Raw genomic sequence first — 23,339 nt, 5'->3', positions numbered from 1 at the left:
CTGCAGGGACTAAATGAGATAATGAAGGCAACATGTTCAGCGCAATGTCGGGGGCACAGCACACAGGAAGAAATGGAGGCAGTTCCAATTTTGTTAGAAATGCAGACAGTCTAGGACACCTGGGTGGCTCAGTCGGTTAAGTGTCTGGACTCTTGATTTCAGCTCAGGTCATGATCTCACAGTTTGAGAGACTAAGCCCCTTGTTGGGCTTTGTGCTGACAGCACAGAGCCTGCTTGGGATTCTCTCTCTCTGCCCCTCCCCTGCTCTCACACGCGCAGATGCTCTTTCAATAAGTAAATAAACGATAAAGAAATGCAGACAGTCTGGGCTGTTCTCTAATGACTAAGTACCCACATGGAGCTGCTCCCTAAACTGGGAAACAGCAGTAGATAGCCAACCTTGCCCTAGTTCCCCAAGTACTGTACTGCTGCTACAGCTCCCTCTTCTGAGCCTATCGCTTCCTGCTTAGAAAGAATTGGTTTGGACTGGAAAGACACAATCTAACAAGACAAGACAAACACCAGCTGTTGCTTATAAAAGCCAATTACTTAGATTTATAGCAGACATGGGCTGAGTTACAGGTGAGAAAAGACCTGGCTTTGGGTTAATCATAATAAGCTCACCCTATGACAACTGCAAATTCACTGTGAATTAAAAGTGATCACAGGCTAGATCAAAAGAAATAATGGCAAGAAATAGGATGAGAGCAGGCCCTCTCTCAGCCCCTGATTGGTTAGTCCATGCTGTAGTGAACTGTCTCATTTGGCGCTCTGCACTTTAATGCAATTACAAACAAAACTCAGTAGGCCTGGAGATCATTCCTGTGAGGTATAGTGTGAGAACAGGAGAGGTTTCTCTAGGAGAAAACATTAGGAAGGGGGTTGGGGGGAAGGGGCAGAGGTGATCAGCCTCTACAGAGCTGAAGGACTGACATATGGAAAAGTGCAAAGACAAATTATACTCCATAGGGGCAAACTAGCACCAAGTGTAGAGTTTCAGGGGGATTTCAGTTCAATATAAAGGAGATTCTCCTAATGTCTATCCAGAATTGGAATGTGATACATTTTACTTCATGAGCTCCCAATCCCTGGAGGCTTTCAAGAAAAGACTATGAGGATTCAGGCCTCTAACTTAACACAAGACCAGATTTATCGTATCAGAATTTCTATTTTGATGCATCCAGGCAGGAATTACTGGGCTAGACAATACTAGGAATTTTACAACCTTAAGAATCACTACTACAGACAAATATACGGAGTTGAACTGTCAACTGTCAAGGCTAATCGGTGAGAAAACCAAAGACTTGTTTCTCTTCTGAAATATCCTAATAACAAAGTTTTAACAATAACTGAAGAGGAAAATGAATTTGCAACCAATGTAATTCAATGAGCTAGCTCCCCTGAAAAACCTGGGCTCTCGCTGGGTTGTTGCCACTCTTCTGATTTGCTTGGAGTTAGTATGGAGAGGCTGCTTCAGTACCTTCGGCATACTGAACTGTAAGCACTGTTGTCCACTCTCTCTTGCCCAGCTCAGAACCTCTACCTACAGTGACCATCTTGCTGTTCCACGGACTACAAAGGCTCAGATGCCACGCATTGTGTTGAACATGGGGATGATGATATAGCCCTCAAGACACTTGCTGGGACAGATGAACGGACAATCACAGCACGGGGCTTCAGGCGGATATTCTGTCAGTCAGTTCCCAAATATTTAACCAGCCCTGAGCCCCTCCAGTTGCCCACAGCCTCGCAATGGAGACAATTGCAGAAACTGTAAAGTGCTGTGGGAAAGGTTAAATTGTCAGGACGTTTTGGGCATACTCAGGAGCACTAATTCAGTCTCAGGATAGGGTGAGGGGAGGTTTCCTACAGGAAGTGAAATCTCGCTGAAATTTCAAAGACGAGCAGAAGATGGCCAAAAGGGTGGGGCCTTTGCTGTTCCAAGCAGAGGCAATGGCAAATAGCATGGCATCCCTGAGGATGTGCAAGCTGTTAAGATAGGTGAGGCTGAAAATATCAGTTGGGTCAGCCCCCTCAGGGACTCAACTGTCACATTAAGGGATATGGACTTCTTTGCAAGGTGGTGAAAAACCATTTTAGAATTTTAAGCAGGGATATTTCAAGCAGGCTTGAAACGGGAAAAAAATCACTGGCTACAGTGAGGAGGAAGAATGGACTGGAGTGAATGAGTGAAGTCTAGAGTCAGGAGGGCCAGTCAGGAGTGAGGAAATAGATTCCACCTCTTGAAAGGAGAAGCTACAAGGTTACCCTAAAAAGGTGTGGGTGCTAGGAGAGAACAGACATCTCCAGCAATAACCCACTATGTGTCAGGCCCTTTACTGGCTAAAACAGAAGTCAAAGCTAGGAGCAGCAGGAGAATGGAGAAAGGGACGACCCACCACACCCTAACCTCCCTCACTTTCTCCACCCGCCACTGTCTCGTGTCCCCCTCCTCAAATTCTAGCCATTCTTTGTCATCGTGTTACATGAGGATAATTGGAGAGGTGTCGCTAGATTCGGAAAGCATGTTTCATGTGGTCTAACTTAAAACATTAGCTAGTAGGAACCACAATGCGATACCATTTCACACTCACCGCAATGACCACATGCAAAATAGACAGATGGATGATAAGTGGTGGTGAGGATGTGGAGACATTGGAACCTTCATACTCTGCTGGTGGAAATGTAAAATGTGTCCAGTGGAAGACACCCTAGCAGTTCCCTAAATGACCAAACAGAGCTATTACATGACTCCGCAATTCCACTCCTACACCTATACCCAAGAGAAATGAAAACATGTCCACACAAAAACTTACACACAAATGTTCACAGAATTATTCTTAACAGCCAAAAAGTAGAACAACCCAAATAGCCATCAACTGGTGAATGAATAAAATGTGGTATATCCATATGCTGAAATAGTATTCAGCAATACAAAGAAAATAAGCATTGATACATACTAGATCATGGGTAAACCGTGAAAACATTATGCTAAGTAAAAGAAGCCAATCACAAAAGGCCATACATATATCCTATAATTCCATTTATACGAAATGTCCAGAATACGAAAATTTAGACAAAGAGTATATTAGTGTTTGTCTAGGGTTTGTGGGTAGGGAGGGAGGAGTTGAGGGAAAAGGAGAGTGACTGATAACAGGTACAGCATTCATTGGGGGGATGAAAATATTCTAAAATTCATTGTAGTGATAGTTGTGCAACTGTGGATATGCTAAAATGGCTGAATGATACATTTTAAATAAGTGGAATATATAATGTGTGAAGTATATCTCAATAAAGCTATAAAAAAAACATAAACTACATGATATCCACAAAACTCACTCAGGAGGTCCAGGGGGAATCTCAAAGAAAAGCAAATAATCTCCAGAGAGGCTGGTATGGCTGTGAACCTGGAGATGAGCCACATCGTTCCAGAGTTATGAACAGAGAAAGCCACCTGGACAAAACTTGCTGACTTCCCAAAGCCTACTCCTCACACAGGAAATTCCACATGGGAGCGGCTTTAGGGTCAGGAAGAGCAGGGATTAATTTAACAAAGTTCAGCATTCTCCTGAGTCTGGAGGTCAATTAGTTTCAGATGTTGAATGAAAGAATTCAAGCATGAACCCAAGACCAGAAGGAAGGGTCCGGTAAGTTGTAAATAGGAATGCCGAACACTGTACTACCCAAGGGTCCATTCACCCTGAACATATGCATGAAACAGGTATCTCAGCCCTGCAAGTTCCAATCAAAGCTTCGGTCTTAAGAGCTTATGCTGTGGGGAACTCGCTATGCAAGTGACTGGAACCAACTCGCTTTGATAAGGAATGGAACAGCAGAGACCTCACAGCAGCAAGAGAACACAGATTTAGCTTCAACTATATGCCAGATGCTTTACCTCTATCATTACATCCCCGTGCTATAGGAACTGTCCTCATTCTACGAAGAGAAACTCACACAGCAGACAGGCAGAATAACTCGCCTTTGGTCACATAGTGAGGACACGGTAGAACCAGGATACCAGGAGTTCAGGTGTTTGGGGGGCAAGGAGGGGGGGCGGTGTCACTATTTGTTTATGACAAATAGTACACGTCCAGGATCTTCTCCAGTTAGAAGTTCTTTGAGACGAGGCCCTCGTTCTCGGTTAGTCGGAGAAATGGAGTCGTCTGACTCACCCACCCTGCAAATGGCCCCACAGATAGCATAGGTTTTAAACTTGCTTTTGAACTTGCCTGTCATCCTGTCAACCGTTTGCTGTCCGTACAGGTGCACGAACCCACCGGCGTAGTTCCGCGGTCGAAAGCAAACAGTGGCCGCCACTACGCAGAGGAAGTGCCAGAGCAGAGGGCGGGCAGGGCGGGGCCGCAACAAGTGCTTCCGGGTTGGCACGGGCACGAAGAGGCTCTAGTTCAGGTTTTCTTGATAGTTCCCAGGTGAGAGCAACATCATGTTCACGTGCGCTGGCAGCCTTCAGATGGCCCTCTCTAATCAAACCACGGAATACAGGGGGCCTGGTACCTGTTGGGTCATCACTAAATGATTACTGAGTGAAGGGTGGAATCGACTAAGAAGGGGTGCAGGCATGTTTATGTGAACTGTAAGAAGAATTAAGTGAGATGATGCTTTGGAAGTGCTTGGTGACTGGCCAGTCCCGGAATTCAAATCCCAGCTGTCCACTGAGTCACTGGGGGATCCGCTGGGAATGCAGCTGAAATTAAACACAAACAAAAACCCTTCTTTTTCAAAACACAAGATAGAACAGAACACCCTTCATATTACAGTGGTGTTATAACAATAGATTAACATAAAATTCTGTGTTCACTCAAAACCAGAGATTTCAAGTGCAAAATGTACTGAGTGATCATGTGTACATTAGGCCACAGATAGCACGTTAGATTCAACTGGTTAAAATAAATACACCACCAATTATAAATCTTGATTTGGCTGGAATAGTCAAATAGCACTCCCCAAATCCATTGGAATATCCTTCACTGCTGCAGGACTATCAGAATGAAGCATCAGCAGAACACTTGCTAGAAAAATGAAGAGGACTTTCAAAGAGAAGATGTCTTTAAATCTTCCGGTGGCGCCTGGGTGGCTCAGTCGGTTGAGCTTCCAACTTCAGCTCAGGTCACAATCTCACAGTTCATGGGTTCGAGCCCTGCATCAGGCTCTGTGCTGACAGAGTCTGGAACCTGCTTCAGATTCTGTGTCTCCCTCTCTCTCTGCCCCTTCCCTGCTCGCACTCTGTCTCTCAACAATAAAAAAATGTTTAAAAAAAAAAAAATCAAAGAGAAGATGTCCCCAGGAGAGAGAGACAAGTTCATAGGGAGGATGAAACAGTGCTTCCCACCTCACCTGAAGAGCCAGGAGCCATGGGAACTTACTGTTACCTGAACTTAATGTTCTTTGTGGGGATTAGGAAATTAGGTTAAACAACAACTCAAAGATACCATCTCCAAGCAACAATTAAATTTTATTTCTGCTTCAACAATAAATACACCTGAGAGTTATTTTTCCAAATCCCACCTTCTGATCAAATATCCTTAAAATTGAAATCTCACATTACCCTTAATTGTGATCTAGTCCCACTTGGAAATTATATGTTTAGCTTTAAAACCATGACCTTAAAGCTCAAGTCTTACAGCACTGGCTGCTTAGGCACCTCATGATGAGTTTCGTTCTTATACTAGCACCTACTGGCTATTAGGCTCCAATTTTCATGTCCAGGAAGTGATGGAAGTTTTTCACCCACTCAGAAGCTAAGTTTTGATGCATTTGCCTTCTATGGCATCAAATATGTCTTCTAAGGCCTTCTCTACACACTGGAGAAACTCCCGGGCATTGCGGCCTGGGTAGGAGGAGACGTTGCAGCCTATCCAGTTGTCATGAACAGCATACCCAATGCCAAAGCCATCAGGGACCACAGGGGCAAAGCCACCAATGTTCACTACTGGGCTGTTCAGAGTGCTCGTGGACAGGATGTTGTGGTTTATCTGCCCATATGCAGGGTCCAGGTATAGCTCAGGCAGAGCAATCCCCTTGGCTGCTGCCAGGTAACGCAGAGCAAATAAGTGTCGGTCAAAGCCCTGGCCTGTCAAAGACAAAATAGGAAACCAGAGTCTCAGAATCCCGGAATTAAGAGACCTTAGTAAAACCTCCCACCCATAGTAGGAGTCCCCTTCACGGCATCTTTGAGAGTGGAAGAAGGGTCTATCTGCCTCCACATGTGCACCTCCAACTCACTAACCTCTGCAGCAGGGCCTAAAATTAAAGTATGATTTTTAAAATTCTGAAACTGAGTTAGTTTAGTCAAACAGTCAAGAAAAGTGCATGAAGAGAGCTATGAATTCAAAAACCAAAATAAAACCCGAAGTCCAAGTCAAGTGTAAAAGACAAGATTGAGTCACTGGAATAAAGTATAAAGGGTATTTGACCAGAGTTCTAATCTCAGCTTTACTGCTAATTTGTTGTGCAATGCTGAGCCAGTGGCCTCAGTTTCCTACCCCTAAAATGGAGAAGGATGAGACCAAAATGTCTTGGGAGATCCCTTTTACTTCCAGGACTTTTGGTTGCATGAAAAGGACAGGACTATATGGTCCTCCAAATTCTTTCCGGGTCTCCAATTTTAGCACAAAGAGGCAAAGGAAGGAGGACACTTAGATTTGGGAAGACCTTCGGAGAAGGCCTATTGATAGGGAGCCAACACACAAGTGAGGTGAAGCAAGCGAGGCTGCAGACTCAGAAATCCTGAACTGTCAGAAGTTAGATGGCCAATAAATAATAATAAATAATAGAAAGACAATCAGCTGAAAGTGACCCTAAGTGAGGATGAAGTTAGATGCATTTCTCCATCCCTGCTTAGGAGGAAAAGAACATTCTGATCCCTAGTGCTAGTCTGGCTGTTTAGACTGCTAGGGTAGAAAATAATAATCATCTGGGAGTTGGCAGATGGATTAAACTGGGAAAGTGGTGGAAATCAGACTTGGAGTAGGAGAATATTACTGAGGCTTACCCCAGAGCTGAGGGCAACACGACCCAAGGGCATGCTCCCCAACCCCATCTCACCCATTGCTGCTTCTTTGGTCAGCTGGCTGTGGTACGTGGAGCACTCGGTCATCATCTGCTGAAGCTCTCCAGCACTGTGCTTGGAGGGCTCCCTGACAAAGGCCTGGGAACACCTCTTGGTGAAGATGGAGGCCGGGCGGATGGTCTCGGTGCGGCCGTGCTTGAATGCTGCAGTGCTACAGGACTCGTAGGTGGCCACCGTCTGCCCATACTGCCGCAAGAAGGCCATCTGGAAGGCCAGCTGAGCCACCGAGTCAGGGCTCAGCTTCTGCTTCTTCAAGAACTCTTTGCCTCCTCTCTGAAACTGGATGAGGTCGACGGTGAGGGTTTTCACGGTGGCATCGAACTTTTCCTTAGCGGTGCTGATGCCAGTCTTTAAGGCATCGTTCAGCTTGAAGTTAAGCTTCTGCACGGCGACAGAAGAGTCCGTGCGGGCTGGCTGGCTCTGTGGGGTGACAGCAGGGGCCTGAGTGCTGTCTTTGAACACTTCATTAAGAAACCTGAGCACCGCCACCCCATCACCCCAAGCATGCTCAAAGTGGATAGCAGCAGTGCCGTCCTTGGCTATAATGAGGTTAAAGGACTTATCAAACCAGCGGTTTGCACCGTCACCATGCAGCATGTTGTGAGACAAGTGGACGAGGTCCTTAATGGGGAAGTCATCTAGGCAGAGACAGAACACAGCAGAGTCCACTTTCCTCAGGGATTCCTCATTGCCACCACTCGCCAGCTTCTGCCTGAGCTCTGCCCAGACGTCTCGGTTCTCGGTGGTCAGATACGCCAGGGGAAACTCGGGGGCAGGACTACTGTCTGAGAGAATGTACTTCAGATGAGCCTGGATTTCAGAGGCACCCACAATGTTTCCGTCTTGATCTAGGACATCAAAAACATAGAAATGTCCTTTTCTTAGGACCAGGAGGTGCCTAGCCTTCTCATTAGTAAAGAGTTCATCCCGAATGGGTTTGGGTAAACGGGTTGAATTGAAAAGCCGAAAATACTGGGACATATCCAGGGGATAAGCATTGACCAAGTAGGCCCCATACCAGGACAGAGAAGAAGGCACAAAGCGTATGAGTCTCTTGAAGGTATCAGTGTCACTTTTCGCAGGGTTCAAGTGGAAAACCTCTGGCTCCAAAAGACCAGCCCGAAGTGTCTTCAGAAACCGGATGGCAGAAACAGTCATGTTGGTTGCCCTGGTGAGCTGGTCATTATACTCAGACTTTGGGTCAGGGATGAATGCCACAAATGGATTAAAATTCAAGACAATGGAGTCTCGAGCAGACAGGTACATATCAAACCAGGGGCCTAAAAAATAAAAGTAAAAAAGAACAACATAAAAAGTTAATGTAGTCCCTAAAAATAAAATTTGAGAGAGAAAAACAAGCATATGCAGAAAAAAATGACATCAGCCTCCAGAGGGTGAAATTCCCTAATTATTTTTTCGATCTGCAATAATTCACGACCTGTACACCATCTTTTGCATGTGGCTTCTATCACTTACTATGTTTCTGAGGTTCAGCTATGTTGTAGCGTGTATCAGTTCTTCGTTCTTTTTATTGCTGAGTAATGTTCCATTATACCACATTTTGTTTGTCCATTCGTTGGTTGACTGACCTTTGATTGCTTCCGCTTTTTGGTTATTACGAGCAATGCGGGTGTGTACAAGTTTTTGTGTGGATGGATATTCTCAATTCTCCTAGGGGCAACAGTTAGGAATGAAATTGTTAGGTCACGTAGTTAAGTCTGTGTTTAATCTTTTGAGGAACTGCCAGGTTGTCTTCCAAAGTGGCTGCACCATTTTCACTATGCACGAGGGTTCCAATTTCTCCATATCCTGGGCAACATTAATTATTGTCTGTCGTTTTGACTACAGCCATTCTGGTGGGTATATCATTGTGGTTTTGATTTGCATTTCCCTAGGTTTATTGCTTGTTCTTTCTCATTCTATTTCCTTTCTTGACTCTCAAAGAAATACAGTAACATCTCACCTATATTCACGCTCAAACAGAACAGGTGTTAGTTCCCACCCATTTCCTTGGATTTCTCTTGTTTTATCTCCATTCAGGGACAACATTCACACTTGGCTGTCAACCTAACGTGGGGGAAAGTATTCACCATCAGTCTGGGTACGCTGTACATTTGTGTACTCCCTCTTTTAAGAAATGCTCAAAAAGCAATTAGAAATAATAGTCAGTGTGTGTGGATCATCCAAACTAGCCTTCTACATTCCTGTGGATATTTCACCTGTAAAAATTCCAGAAGCAATATTTTATCAGAAAATGTGTCTACCATGGGCGCCTGGGTGGCTCAGTCGGTTAAGCGTCCATCTCTCGAAATTGGCTCAGGTCATGATCTCACGGTGAGTTCGAGCCCTATGTTGCACTCTGCATTGACAATAAGGAACCTTCTTGGGATTCTCTCTCTCTCAAAATAAATAAATAAATAAACATTAAAAAAGAAAGCCAACCTTAAGCCAGTGGCAGAGAAAGCCAAGAGATAACATGATTTACACAGCAGAACCCCCAGAATGCGTAGTATTTGGCAGACTTAAGTTTTCTTCTCTGGAGAAAGTAAAACTAGGGACAGAAGTCATAGGTGAGATCTCAAGCCTTCTTCCCTTACTCTACTCCTACAACAGTAGCAACCGGGGAACATACCATTTGGCAGTTTAATGGAAAAGCCTTTCTTGGGAGTCTAACCCAGAGACCTTAGTACAAGGGCACCCCAAGGAAATGGTTTAGCCGGGTCACATTACAGTGAAGTTCTGATGGACCAGCCCCACCCTCATCCACAGAGATTTTCAATATCTCACTCAAATCTAAGACAACAGAGAAGGATTATGAAGGATCTGAAGAAAGAAAATCGGGCAAAACAAATAGAGAAAAAAGCAACTTGGAGACAGACTACGAAGGAAGATGAGAAAAAAACTTCCCCAATAAATTATTAAGCATAGAGAAAACGAAACAAAATAAAGTAGAAGACCATTATTAACTTAAGAGGAAAAAAGTTCACACAGGAACAGGAAAAACAATCTCAGTATGCTCCACGACTCAGTTGACAATAGGGTATATGTGGTCCTTAGTATAAACACTACGTATCGAACAAACCAAAATGACAAACAACCACACTGCAATAATCAGGGAATGGGACGTGTGCATGTACACTCATATGTGTGGTGGGGACATGAGCGACTGCTCGGTTCTGGTCTTCCACAGTGAGACGTCAGCAGATAATGCCTACAACCGAAAAAGTTAAGAAGCAGTGATAACGGGCATGTGATGTGCAGAATGGCGGTAGACAGCAGAAGAATGAGCAGCTGGAAGTAAGAAGCGGGAAACTAGGGGAGGGTCAGGAAATTGCCATTTTTCCAAACAAGACTGGTAGAACCATTTGATTCTGTAAACTATGTGCATGTATAACCTTATGAAAATATAAACTAAATTAAAAGAAGTTCCGTGAGAACAGAGGCAGAAAAAACAAACTCCGAAAGGAGAGGGAGGAGAACTGAAAGGTTTCCTGGAAAAATCATCCCACCTGGATGTTTTTTGTCTTTTCTCTTTAAAATTGAGATATAAATGACATAACACACTGTGTTACTTTCAGGTGTACAACCCAACGATTCGGTATTTGTATATGTCGCACAACGATCCCCACAGTAAGTCTAATTAACACCCATCACCACACACTGTTATAAAAGCTTCTTGTCTTGTGATGACACTTCTCAAGATCTGCACTCTTATCACCTTTCAAATATACAATAGTATTAACTATAGTCACGACGCTGTACATTATATCCCATGACGTATTTCTTTTATAACTGGAAGTCTGCACCTTTTGACCCCCTTTGACCATTTTGCCTGTCCCCCCGCCACCACCCCCCGCCATCAATGGCAACCACATACTTGGGTCTTAAAGAAAGAATTCGACAGGTTTAAAAATGGTAGTGGGAACAACATGGATAAAGACACAGAAGAATGAAAGACTAAATAAACAGTGAGTTGTTGAGTTTTGTTGAGGCACGAGACTGTCATGGAGAAGAGTAAGGGATGAGGCTGGAGAGGGCAGTTAGGCCAGAGTGTGAAGGGTCTAGGATGATATATGCAGGACACAGGACTTAATCCTGCATCCTTTTCAAACAGAACCAATGATCAGGCTCTGTCTCGGTCCTACCTACAGAGCAGGCAAGACATTGCTCCTCAGCACTGACTCCAGGTGAGATCTTAGTGAAGGAGGAATTCACTCGGCCTTCATGTTTACCTCAGAAAGAGAGGATGAGGGGCGCTTGGGTGGCTCAGTTGGTTGAGCGTCTGACTTCGGCTCAGGTCATGATCTCACGATCTGTGGGTTCAAGCCCCACGTCGGGCTCTGTGCGGACAGCTCAGAGCCTGGAGCCTGCTTCCGATCCCTCTCTCTCTGCCCCTCCCCCACTCTCGCTTTGTCTCACTCTGTCTCTCAAAAATAAATAAATGTAAAAAAAAGAAAAAAAAGAAAAAGAAAGAGAAGATGAGACATTACTCTGGTGGGCTGGTCTCCCCAAAAATATTCTGAGACCAAAACAGGACAGAAGATGCCTTACTTTCCACTGTGGAGGGCTCGGGGAATAGCGTGCCCACAGCCCAGCCCACCTACCTGAAATGTAGCTCGTATGTTTATTCTGCTTGTCCTGAGCAACTAGCTGCTCATGCAGTTCTTTTCCAATCCCATTTTCAAAGCTCTTGCAAAGCTGTTCTGTCTTCCTGAAATGTTCAAGAAAAGATAGAATCAAACCATGGCAGGAAATACATGATTTCCAGACTCATGGCCAAGAACTCTTACACAGAGCTGTGGGGCCCCTGTAGCATATCCCTAGAACCTGGGACTGAAATCAGGAAGTCCCTCTGAGCAAGAACAGCCACCAATCCCTAACAGATAAATTTAGGATATCTTCTTAAAATAACTGATCGGGAAGATCAATCGACATCTCACACAACAATCTGTAATCTAGGAGGCAGCTTGGTATGGAGAAAAGGACATAAGCTTTGGAGTCAAGAAGAGCTGAGTTTTAATTCGAGCTTTGTCACTGTCAAACTATGGGACCCTGGATATGTGACTTGATCTAAGTCTTGGTCTCTTAATGTGTAAAACAGAATATACCACCTTACAAAATTAAAAAAAGTATTTTTAAAGCTAAGGATTCAGGATAGTTTTAAACCTAATACTTAGTAACTGGTAGCTATTAAATCATTACTATGTCAAGAGAAGCTTCAAGTGAATAATATGGAATATTTAAAAGCAGAGGACTAGATTATGAACAATTCATCTACATTTTCCATCACTGTTCAGTGAAGGACTCTGTGATTCTAATGCCAGTACCAGTTATCTGCACAAAACCTTCCATTATGGAAAAGTGGGATAGAAGAACTTAATGCAACCCACTTTTGACAATATCCAATATTATTTTCCAACTCCATGCTGAACTAGTTTCCTAGGACTGCCATCACAAAATGCCACAAATTGGATGGCTTAAAACAATAGAAATGTATTCTCTTATAGTTCTTTGAAGTACAAAGTCAAGGTGTTGACAGGGTCGTATTCTCTTTCTGTTCCATGCCTTTCTCTTCGTTTCTGGTGTTACCAGCTATTCTTGGCATTGGTGCATTCCAACCTGCCTTCATCATCACATGGCTGTCTCTGTGTCTCTTCTCCTCTTCTTATAAGGATGCCAGTCATACGAAATTAAGGACCCACCCTACTCCAGTATGAACTCAACTAATTACACCTGCAACAGTCCTATTCCCAAATAAAGTCACATACTAAGGTTCCCAGAGGGAATGAACTGGGGTGGGGGGAAGGCAGCATCCTATCCAGCTCAGTACACATGCTCAACAAGCAAACTGCTGGTCTGCCATGTGCTCTCCTCAACGAACTCCCTACCAACAGCACATGCCCTCTGCCAATGACCATTACCAGCTAGCCTCCAGGTCCACCTGACAAGATACAGTATAAATTTGGCATTCTGGCTTATAAACCATTGCCTGTTGAGTCTGGTTAGACACAATGTCACTTCAGGGCTTGCTCAGCCCCTCCTGAGTGAAGATCTATTTCCTAAACTTGAAAATGTAAGGACGAGGTCCCAGATTTCTGGAGACCCAACTGGATCACAGACACTTCATGAAACTACTACTTGCCAGCCTCTCTTGAACCACCCAACCATGGTCATTCAGGGTTCTCTGCATTTACCTGAACTGGCCATCATCCAAGAGAGGCTTCTGTGCACGGAGGTATCTCTTAATGGTGTCTTCAAGTTTAGGAATAGGCAGCCTGGAAAGAAACTAAGTATAAGTGTGACAATATGTGGAAGGGGTCAATTAGCTTCATAACCCAAACTAATAACTAATTACCAGATAATTAATTTCCTTCTAAAAACAAAAACCAATAATGGGAATCCACAAACAAATCAGAATAGAAGGATTTACTAATGTAAGTATCAATAGTAACTTTTTTTAAGGTAAAATAAGAACTTTCTAATGTCTTAATGGTGAATTTCATAGGCGAAATAAATATTCAAATAACAGATTCAAAATGGGGAAGTGGAAGCCGCGTGAAGCATTCCTGTTTCCTAGTCACAATTACAATACCTGTGTTAACCCTGTATTGGTACTGATTTTAATCCTACTCTTAATTGGAACAACTGCACTTTTCTTCCCCAAGATGAAAACAGAAAGTTCTATTTTTTAACTTTCCTTGTGCATTTTATGAGAGAAAATCATACAGAAATGAAGCACAGTCCTGTCCGAGGGCCAGCCAAATATGGGATTGACCGTCAAGCTATGCCCAGCCACCAAGAGTCCTTTGAGGAGAACCAGATTTTCCTGTGTGTGTACTTACTCATCATTCTCTACCAGCACAATCCCAATGATGGCTATGGTGATAAAGTTACTGGTCCACAGTGGAATGAAAACACATGGGCAGCAGAGTGAGGTGTACTTTCTTTCATGTCAGTAATTTTATTAAATGATATATCCTACAATACCAAAACTTAATCATGGTTTGCGAAGTTACCTCTGTCAGCTCAAAATCAGCACTAATATATTCAAAGTATCTAAATATAGCAGCCATTTTGGAAAACTGTGAAGTTATCCATAAAACACAGTTTAAAAGCCTACTATATGTAAGACATACTGTGATTCTTCAGTTTATTTTTCAATGCATGTTTATCAAAAACATGATGTCAAAATTAATCTGAATTATTTACAGCCAGTATGGACTTAGCTGCACTGAGTAACCACTCATAACACTTTAACGCCATCAATTATTGTCCTTATATTCGTGGACCTACACAGAAAATCTCAAATACTACCTCAGCTACCTCATAATTATCTACTCATAGTTATCTACCTAATTTTCTCGACTTTGTTTTAATACAATAGGGACATTAACAAAAGTTCTTTTTAATTTTTTTTAAATGTTTATTTATTTTTGAGAGACAGAGAGAGACAGAGCACGAGCAGGGGAGGGGCAGAGAGAGGGGGAGACACAGAATCCAAAGCAGGCTCTAGGCTACAAGCTGTCAGCACAGAGCCCAACGTGGGGCTCGAGCCCACAGACTGCGAGATCATGACCTGAGCTGAAGTCAGCACTTAACCAACTGAGCCACCCAGGCGCCCCCAAAAGTTCTTTTAAACAAAATTCTAAATTAGAGGCAACAGCAGTTTTAGAAAAATAGTCCTTATTAGGGGCGCCTGGGTGGCTCAGTCAGTTGAGCATTCTACTTCGGCTCGGGTCATGATCTCATGGTTCATGAGTTCGAGCCCCGCATCAGGCTCCACGCTATCACGCGGATTCTTTCTCTCTCCCTCTGCCCCTCCCTCGCACGCACACTTTCTCTAAATAAACAAACTTAAAAAAAAAAAAAATCTGGCTATTCTAAAACACCATTTGCTTTCAGATTTCTCTCCAAAGAAAGCCACCCCTCAACTTCTAGGAAGGACCAGCACCCTCCTTACCCCCATCGCCTGCATTAAACAAGTCTCTTTCCTCTCAAAGCCAAGTATACCACCTTCTCCCCATCCTCAGCTGTTTGCTACTCTAAAGGGGGGTGGGTTAGTAAACCAGCTCCCGGGTGGGAAGGGGTGAAGCCCTGATTTTTAGTATTTACCAATTTCTGTAACTCTCCCACCAGGCAAATTTCAAGCTACCAACACAATGCCACTGAATGTGGAGCTGGGAAGAACTGCAGAGTTGGCTCTCGTGGTTACAGTGATGCACAGAGAGGGAAGCTCGCCACTCATCAGGATCCTTCCTTGAAACTTCTGACCTCCACCAGCACATGGGCTGCCAGAGAACAGGCACTGATTACTCCTTCCCTTCCTCCCCCAGCCCTGATTCTTCTCCATCACATTTAGTGGGTTATGTACTGTGTCCTCTCCCCCATAAGACTGCAAACTGTGAGATCCTTAAGGACATCAAAAATGGAGTTAGAAATTCTCTCCTCCCGCCCTGCTAGTGTTTTTTCCATCACCTTCTTCTGAGTCTCTTTTCCCTATGTCCTCTTTCTCTAAAAGTGCATGTTTTCTCAAGACTCGGTCCTCTGCCCTCCCCTGTCTACTCTTCATTAAGCCTTTCTGCTCTGATACTTTCATGTCTGACACACAGGCTCCTCCAAGCAGGTACTGAGATGCAAAATGGAACGTATGCAAGGGAGCATGACCCTGCCGACTGCAGATTTATTCTGTCTAGGGACAGTGTGGTATGCTGGAAAAGCATAAGCATTGAAGCCAGACAAACCTTAGTTATAAACAAGTCACTTTTCAAAAGATAGACCAGTGGTTACCAGGGATGGGAGGGGGGCAGGGAGTGACTGCTAATGAGTATGGGTGTTTTTTGCGGGGGACAGAAGGGAATGAAAATGAACTGAACAGTGGTGATGGTCGCACAACTCTTGTGATACACAAAAAATCTCTGTGTACACTTTTAAAAAGTGAACAATATCTCAACAAGGCTGTTAAAATTTTTTTAAAACAAGTCCCTTTTCACCTCTGGTGATCAGTTTTGTAACTTCAGGAGTCACATTGATTCTTCCCCTTACAAGCCAGCATAGCTTCAGTGGCTAATCTGGTTTCATCATTCACAGCTATGTGACTTTGGGCACACCACTCCTGCTATACCTGATTTTCCTCATCTATAAAATGGGGATAATATTAGTACATGCCTCCTAGGGGCACCTGCGTGGCTCAGTTAAGCATCTGACTTCGGCTCAGGTCATGATCTCACGGTGAGTTTGAGCCCTACATCGGGCTCTGTGCTGTCACTGTAGAGCCTGCTTCGGACCCTCTGTCCCCCTCACTCTCTGCCCCTCCCCCACTCATGCACACTCTTGTGTCCATGCGCATGCCCGCTCTCTCAAAAATAAACATTAAAAATTTTTTTTGATATTAATATGTACCTCCTAGGGTTCTGTGCAGATTAAATGAGGCAATGCATGTCACTGACTTAGAATAGTGCCTGGCACCTAGTAAGCACTCAATTAAATACGAGGTTTTTTTTTTTAAATCTACTCGGTCCTTAAGTCCTATAGATCCAAATTCTGCCATTAGACTGTTCACATCCCTAGGGAACTAGCTCATCACCTCTTCCTCAGTGCCCAGCACAACGTTTCACCATTTCTATTGTTTTGCCTGCCTTCCATGTATTCTCTCTTCTTCTGGTAACAGCACCCCTCCTACTCGAGTCCCTCTGGTTCAGGTGGAGCTGACTCCAACCCAAATCCATGGAGTGGGCTTACAGCTTACTGGTTCAGACCCAATGAGACTCAGGGTGAACCTATAAAACTTAATTACAGGATTTTTTTTGCACAGTTAGGAGGGGCAAATCTCTACTAGCTGAGGTCACAAAAAGGTTGGGGTCTCTTAAGTGGTGGCTGCCACTTTGTCACCATAAGGAGAGAGCCTGGTTAAGAATGGAATCACACAAATGAATAGCTTCGAGTGGAAAGGCAAAAGAGTCTTGATGACATCATTTGAGCCCTTAATCCAACCTGGATTTTGCAGGTCTGTGAGTCCCTATACTTGTTTGCTTAGGCCAGTTTAGTTCGGTAACTTGCTACCACAAAGGCCAGTAAGTGTTCACTTATAGGCAACATTGACTGTCTTATCTTTAGAAATCAAGTCACAAGGTCACCCCCAGACTCTTGGCAGCTCCTTAAAGAATACCAAAAGGGGTTTCATTAGCACACCTGTAGTTTCTTGTGCTGCCTGTGATGTAATTCATCAGGTGCCTTGAAAGAGGTAGAGTTAGGGACTTGAGAGATGCCTGGCAGTTCCATCTTAACCACGTGGGTTCTCCTTCCCCACCCGCAATCTAGAGAATCACCATCCAGCATTATCTGTTATAAAAGTAAACACCAAGCAGATATATCTCACTAATTATCCCTTGTGTAAGTGACTCTGTGTAAGTGACCTGCTATCATTACCCAGCTTCCAAGCAGCAGGCACTTCACTGTTCTTCCTGCCAAGAACACAGCTAAAAAACCCTTTGTAATTTTTACACAATCTAGTTATCACTGGAATAAAGCCGATCTATTTTAAGGACATGCCCCTGGGGCCTACCCAGAACCTTACTGTTTCTACCTGTTATCCTCCATACCTTGGACATTCTGGCCTCACCTCCCTCCCTGTCTGAATTCTAGAGAACCTGCCCATTCTGTCTTGAACATGAACTATCATCTAAAATGATTAGGGATTAAAAGACAAAATAATATTGACATTTATTGTGAATCAACTATACAACTTAAATGGTGACCGATATTATTTTTTTTAAAGACACAATGGGTCTCTCCCAATCCCTACCCCAATGCATGTGCGCGCGTGCGCGCACATACACACACACACACACACACACACACACACACACACACACACACCCCTAGCCCAATTCTAATAACTTAGGGCCCAAATGGTGATTCTTTACTTTGGGCTGGGCTCTCCATAAACTTCTCAACATTTCTGAACATGTCATGCATTTTCAGGCTTCTGTTCCTGGGCACTGGCTCTATCCTTCCCTCACTTCTCTCACTTGGTGATCGTCAAATTCTGCAAACATCACCTCCTCTGTGAAGCTTCCCTTACTCGCCCAGGCACCATCACTCCTACCTCCAGACTGACGCAATAGCTGTCACCAAGCACATCCTATACATGCAACACATGTGTGCCTAATGCAGCTATAGTACTTATGATTATCTACTAAGTACTTACCAGATTTGTATTAAAGGCACTATATGAGGGTATTTAATTCTAACAATCCCAAGAGAAAGGTAACATTATCATCCCAAGTTTAAGGTTAGATGACTTTTGCTTATACCCGTGCAGTTAGTATGAAGTTGAGCTGGATTAAGAATAACATATGGGATGCCTGGGTGGCTCAGTCAGTTAAACATCTGACTTCTGCACCGGTCACGATCTCACGGTTCACAGGTTCGAGCCCCACCTCAGGCTCTCTGCTGTCAGCCCAGAGCCCACTTCGGACCCTCTGTCCCCTTCTCTCTCTCTGCCCTCCCCCTATTTTCATGCTCTCTTTCTCTCTCTCAAAAGAAAGAAATAAACTTTAAAAAATATTTGAAAACAATAATGAGATCTAACTCCTGCCTCATGATCTTGTGAAAAACTGACAGGACTAGAGCCATTTTAAAATGGAGTTGAAGCAGCCATTGTAGAGAAACTGCCTTACTTGCTTTTGTTTGAACTGGCCAAAACCTTCTGGACAAAATGGTAATTGTTTTTAAACAATTGTTTGAGAAGTCAACAGGAGAACAAACATCATGATCACAAGACTGATGGCTATGGACATTCCAGAAAAAAAAGAAAAGTCAGCAGTTAATATATACCCTGGAGTAGTTTGGCTTGTAAGCATGTATAGGAAACCTTTGTTCCCCCTTTTAATTCAACTCATATAACTGCCCCCTATCTCTTCCTCATATAAACCTGTTGCTTTCACCCTACAAGTGGGAATCTTATTTGGGTATGTACTTGAATCTGTGCTCCCCACACTGCAATTCTTTATTCCCAAATAAATGCTCATCTGCCTCTCATTGCAGCTCTTTATTTTCAGGTTGACAATCTTAACCACGGTGAAATGTTGCTTCCCATTTATCACATTATATCTTAACTATTGTCAAATCTCCCCCCCCCCCGCCCCCTCCCCATATGTACACTCCTCACCATGACTGATTGGTCTCCAAATCCATACCAATGAATGTGTCTCAAATTAATAATGTGAATGAGTTGGTCAGGTTGATCCACCCTTTGTCCCCTCAGGGCTTGCAGTTTTATATTCTGAGGCTAACTGTTCAGTGTATATAAATAGAGCCCTTAAAAAATAACACCTAATTGAACTATACATCTAAAAATGGTTAAAAAGCTAAATTTTATGCAATGTATACTGACCACACTAAAGAAGAGCCAAGAAAAAAAAACCATAACACCTAAAAAACAAACAAATGACGGTGCAAGGGTTCTTAGAGGAAAGTGAGTCCAAGGCCACTGGGTCATGAGGCGGCAGTGATATGACAGGAAGAGGGAGGGAATGGGATCCAATTGGACCACCACAAAGGGACTAGTCCTTCCCCAGGCCAATGACTTAAAATAGTTCCCTATTTTGGGCATCTTACCTCACTCTATCCTCACATTAGCTCTATGAAGTATGTGTTCCATTCCTATCTTGCAGGGAAGAACCGTGGCTCAAAGAAATTAGCGGAACTGCCTGAAGTTACAAAAGCATCAGATCTAGCGTGAGGCCAAGTTCTACTAGACTTCAAAGCCAGGGCTCTTCACCAAGTGGGACATCAAAATGAGTGTCACAGATAATACATTTTGCCAGCCTAGAATCTCAGAGATAAAAGGAATCTCATCTTATCTAACCACAAGTTTACAACTGAGGTAACAGAGGCCTGGGTGTCCTTGCTGAAAGTTATGCATTGATGTTGATGACTCCACAGCTCATTTACAGCTCAATTCCGACAGGTTTTTCTGCTGTAGGTTGGAGGAAATGATCTGGAGTATTACTCTCAGCTTTCTAATTCTAATGGAGAAAATCCCTCTGATCTTAAGCCAGGCTGGAGCCCAGGCCTGCCTGAAAGTCAGATGCAACTGGGCTTGGCAAGTGAAGGGAGCTTCTGTCATTCTTCACCTTTCCCCCACATACGGGCTCAGCTTACACAGGATTCGCCTACAGGCACAAAGGCCACTTTTTCTTTCTCTCTCTCCCTTCCTCCTGCCAAACTTAAGCACTGGGGTTGGGGCTAGATAATCTCATTTTAGTCTGCTTTAGATGTCTGCACAGTTATTTCACCTCAAATGATATTCCTGAGAGGGCGGGGGTGGGCAGCAGGGATAACAACGGGTTAAACAGCTGCTGGATGTGGAGAAAAATAGCAACCTAGTAGTTGGGAATGATACCTGTGATACAATCTATGTTCTGTTCATGGGATGGGGAAGCCTGGCCTCCAGCTCCTGGACTGGGAGATCCCCGATGGCAGTTTGGTGAGAGAGGAAGCGAGAACGGTCTTTGAGACAAATTTGGGACTTGGCACCAGGAACTAACCGCTGAGCGAGTAGAGAAGTTAAAGTCTGGTTTCAGATGGTAAAAGAACTTCAGGAAGTCTCTAACATTGAAAAAGGAGCCCTGGCAGCTGAGATTAAGGCTGGGAGTTGAAAGGCTGGGGAAACCCAAAGTTTTTTTTTATATTAAAGAAAATACCAGGTGAGGGGCGCTTGAGTGGCTCAGTCGGTTTAGTATCTGACTCTTGGTTTTGGTTCAGGTCATGATCTCATAGTTCCTGAGATGAAGCCTTGCATAGGGTTCTGTGCCGACAGCAAGGAACCTGCTTGGGATTCTCTCTCTCTCCCTCTCTCTGCCCCTCCCTCATGCATTCTAATAAATAAATAAATAAATAAATAAATAAATAAATAAATAAAATAAATAAGAAAAAAGAAAAGAAAATACTGAGTAAAAAAAAAAATACTGGGTGAGAGAAAGGGAGAGGAAGATTTATTGGGTTTTCATAGGGAAGTGGACTCGGTGAAGCATGTTAGAAGGTGGAGAGGGTAGTTAAGGTGAGGAGGAATACAGAAGAATAGAAGAATTGGGGTAGGTTCTGGATCTAAGCTGAGTAAGACTTTGAGAGGAGCACTGAGGGTGGTGTCTAGAATTCTACGAGGGGGCTGGAGTTGAAGAGGGTGATGTGGGTTAGAAAGGATATTTTAGGGGGAGAAACCTAGGGGCAGCTGAGGAAGGTCTGGAAGGGGTGAAGGGCTTCCAGGTGAAGCCTGGACTAAGAGTGCTGATGCTGGGGGAGGGTAAGGTGAACACTCGAGGAGTGTGCTGGGTATCGGATAAGCTGCTGTAAGAGCAGAGTACTGGAGGCACAGGGAGTGGGGCTGAGCAACAGGCTTGAGGGCAGAATGCTGGGAAAAGTTGAGGGAGGGTAACTATTATGTATCAGGAACTGGCCTGTCCATATTCTGGGCAGGAACGCGGGGCAGTCATGAAAGTACTTCAGGGGACACCCTAGCTGGAGGGGGTAAGGGTGGTGTTGGAGATATGAAGGTTGGGCATTTTTCAGGAAGAAATATGAGGGACTCTTCGGTATCAGGATGGAATCTGGGTTACTGGAGAGAGAATTCGAGAAGGGTTCAAGATGGAGAATCCGAGCGAGCAATGGGAGGTGGGGCGGGGGGGGGGGGTTCTGGTAGAGAATTTGAACGTACTGAGGTTCCTCTACCAGGAGACTCTCAAAGTGACAGGATTTCCAGATTGCGTGTCACGACAGCGTCCCAGGGAGGGGGTTCGGGTGGAAGCGGGTCCAGTAGAAGAGTCGTGAGTGACTGACGGGAGTGAAGGTTGGGGCCGGTCCTGGAGGGCAGCGGGGACCGGGAAGCCGGGCTCACCTGGGCAGGCTGTCCTGGTAGTGCATGGTGGGCACGATGCTGCGCTGCAGGTACTCGCCGGACCCCGAGCCCGCGCTAAGGGGCCGACACAGGGGCCCCGGGCCAACTGCAGGGCCCCGGGGCCAGGCGCGCAGCAGCAGGCGGGCCACCATCGTCCCGGACGGCGAGAAGGCAGGGGATGGGGATTCGAGGGGACAGAGACAAGGCCGCCACCCCGAGGTCCCCGGGTCACCGGATCAGCGCCGCCGGTCCGGCCAGCGTCGGTCCGCCGAGCTACTTCCGGCCTTCCAGCTCCGCCCACGAAAGGGCCAGCCGCCGTCCCCGCCCACGAACGGCCCCGCCCGCCAGCGGGCCCCGCCCGTGGGCGCACCATTGGCTTCAGGGTTCCGGCCCGCTGCTGGGCTGGTGGCGCCGCTGCCTCTTTGCTCAACGGTCTCCCTGCTGTTCTCCCTGCTGTTCTCCCTGCTGCTCCGGAGGCGGCAGGAAACGGAACTCCGATGCCACTCCCTTCTGTTTTGGAGCAATACAGAAACTGGAGCGGAAGGAAAAGAAAAGCCGAAGAAAGCGCTGAGAATCTGATAAGCCATGCTCTGTCGACTACAGGAGGCTGCCTCTTCTCACAAATCACCTCCAGCTTTCCTTCCAACCCTGACTCTAAGATGATACAACTGGAACAGAGACCTGTTGTCCCTCACAAAACAAATAACTCCAACCACAGTCTAATCCCTGCTCTCAGCTGCAGCTGAAGGATTAAGTAGGCTCTGCTCCCATTTCACAAGAAAGGAAGGTATCAAAAGACATAAAACCGTGTTGGCTGGCTTGAGGGACAGAATTCCATTCTGGGAACTTGTCCTTTTCTTAGCTCCAACTGTCAGTCACGGCCCTGTGTGTTTGAAGTAGCCAGGTACATTTGGTCTGCCCCATAGTTGTCTATAAACAGTGGCAGTGGCCGGAGCACATCAGAAAGAGCACTAGACTGGGAGTCAAAAGACCTGAGTTTTTGTCTCAGCCCTGTCTTTAATCTGGTTAGGTACCCCATACCCCTGGTTGAACAGGAAGATCACTGACCAGCTCTAACACTCATTCATTCGGTGGTGACTACAAATCCTTAAGAACTGAACATGAAACTCAAAGATACTGAATATCTAATCCTCCTTCCCTGAAAGGAGAACAGACAGAGCTGACCCAAACCTAAAACATCACTGCCATTTGCCTACAGTGTATAGAGCCAGAGAGAGAATATAAATTCTTTTCTAAATTAGAACATTCCATCAAATCCAGACAGTTTTGAAAGCCTTGAAACCTGAAGCAAACATTAGGAGCTGTGTAGAGCTAAGGAGATCAGAGAACCCA

The 23,339-nt window shown here is 44.8% G+C and overlaps 1 protein-coding gene across 2 annotated transcripts; it reads right to left on the bottom strand.

Moving 5' to 3' along the window:
* Window positions 1-5,253: 5,253 nt before the first annotated feature.
* Window positions 5,254-22,229, bottom strand: CPT2 (carnitine palmitoyltransferase 2). 2 transcript variants are annotated; one of them, XM_042951965.1, is made up of 5 exons: window positions 21,987-22,229; window positions 13,285-13,365; window positions 11,695-11,801; window positions 7,066-8,370; window positions 5,254-6,091 (listed from the first exon to the last, which is right to left on the bottom strand). In XM_042951965.1, the coding sequence occupies exons 1-5, from the start codon at window positions 22,136-22,138 to the stop codon at window positions 5,760-5,762; spliced, it is 1,977 nt and encodes a 658-aa protein (XP_042807899.1). In that variant the 5' UTR covers window positions 22,139-22,229; the 3' UTR covers window positions 5,254-5,759. The 2 variants fall into 2 exon arrangements, with proteins under 2 accessions (XP_042807899.1, XP_042807900.1); XM_042951966.1 differs by lacking the exons at window positions 11,695-11,801; window positions 13,285-13,365; window positions 21,987-22,229 and adding an exon at window positions 8,567-10,031.
* Between the last annotated feature and the right edge of the window lie 1,110 nt (window positions 22,230-23,339).

Source organism: Panthera leo, chromosome C1 (assembly GCF_018350215.1).
Source record: "Panthera leo isolate Ple1 chromosome C1, P.leo_Ple1_pat1.1, whole genome shotgun sequence".
NCBI lineage: Eukaryota > Metazoa > Chordata > Mammalia > Carnivora > Felidae > Panthera > Panthera leo.
The sequence above is the reverse complement of the archived record's forward strand: the minus strand, read 5'-3'. Positions and strand labels throughout refer to the sequence as shown.

What these genes read in the sequence shown, in the direction of transcription:
- CPT2 (XM_042951965.1), bottom strand. Translation starts at nt 22,138, where the DNA reads ATGGTGGCCCGCCTGCTGCTGCGCGCCTGGCCCCGGGGCCCTGCAGTT. An exon ending in TTGGATGATGGCCAGTTCAG is followed by an intron (nt 11,802 to 13,284) that starts GTAAATGCAGAG and finishes TGAACATTTCAG; the next exon opens with GAAGACAGAACAGCTTTGCA. An exon ending in GACCAAAGAAGCAGCAATGG is followed by an intron (nt 6,092 to 7,065) that starts GTGAGATGGGGT and finishes TGTCTTTGACAG; the next exon opens with GCCAGGGCTTTGACCGACAC.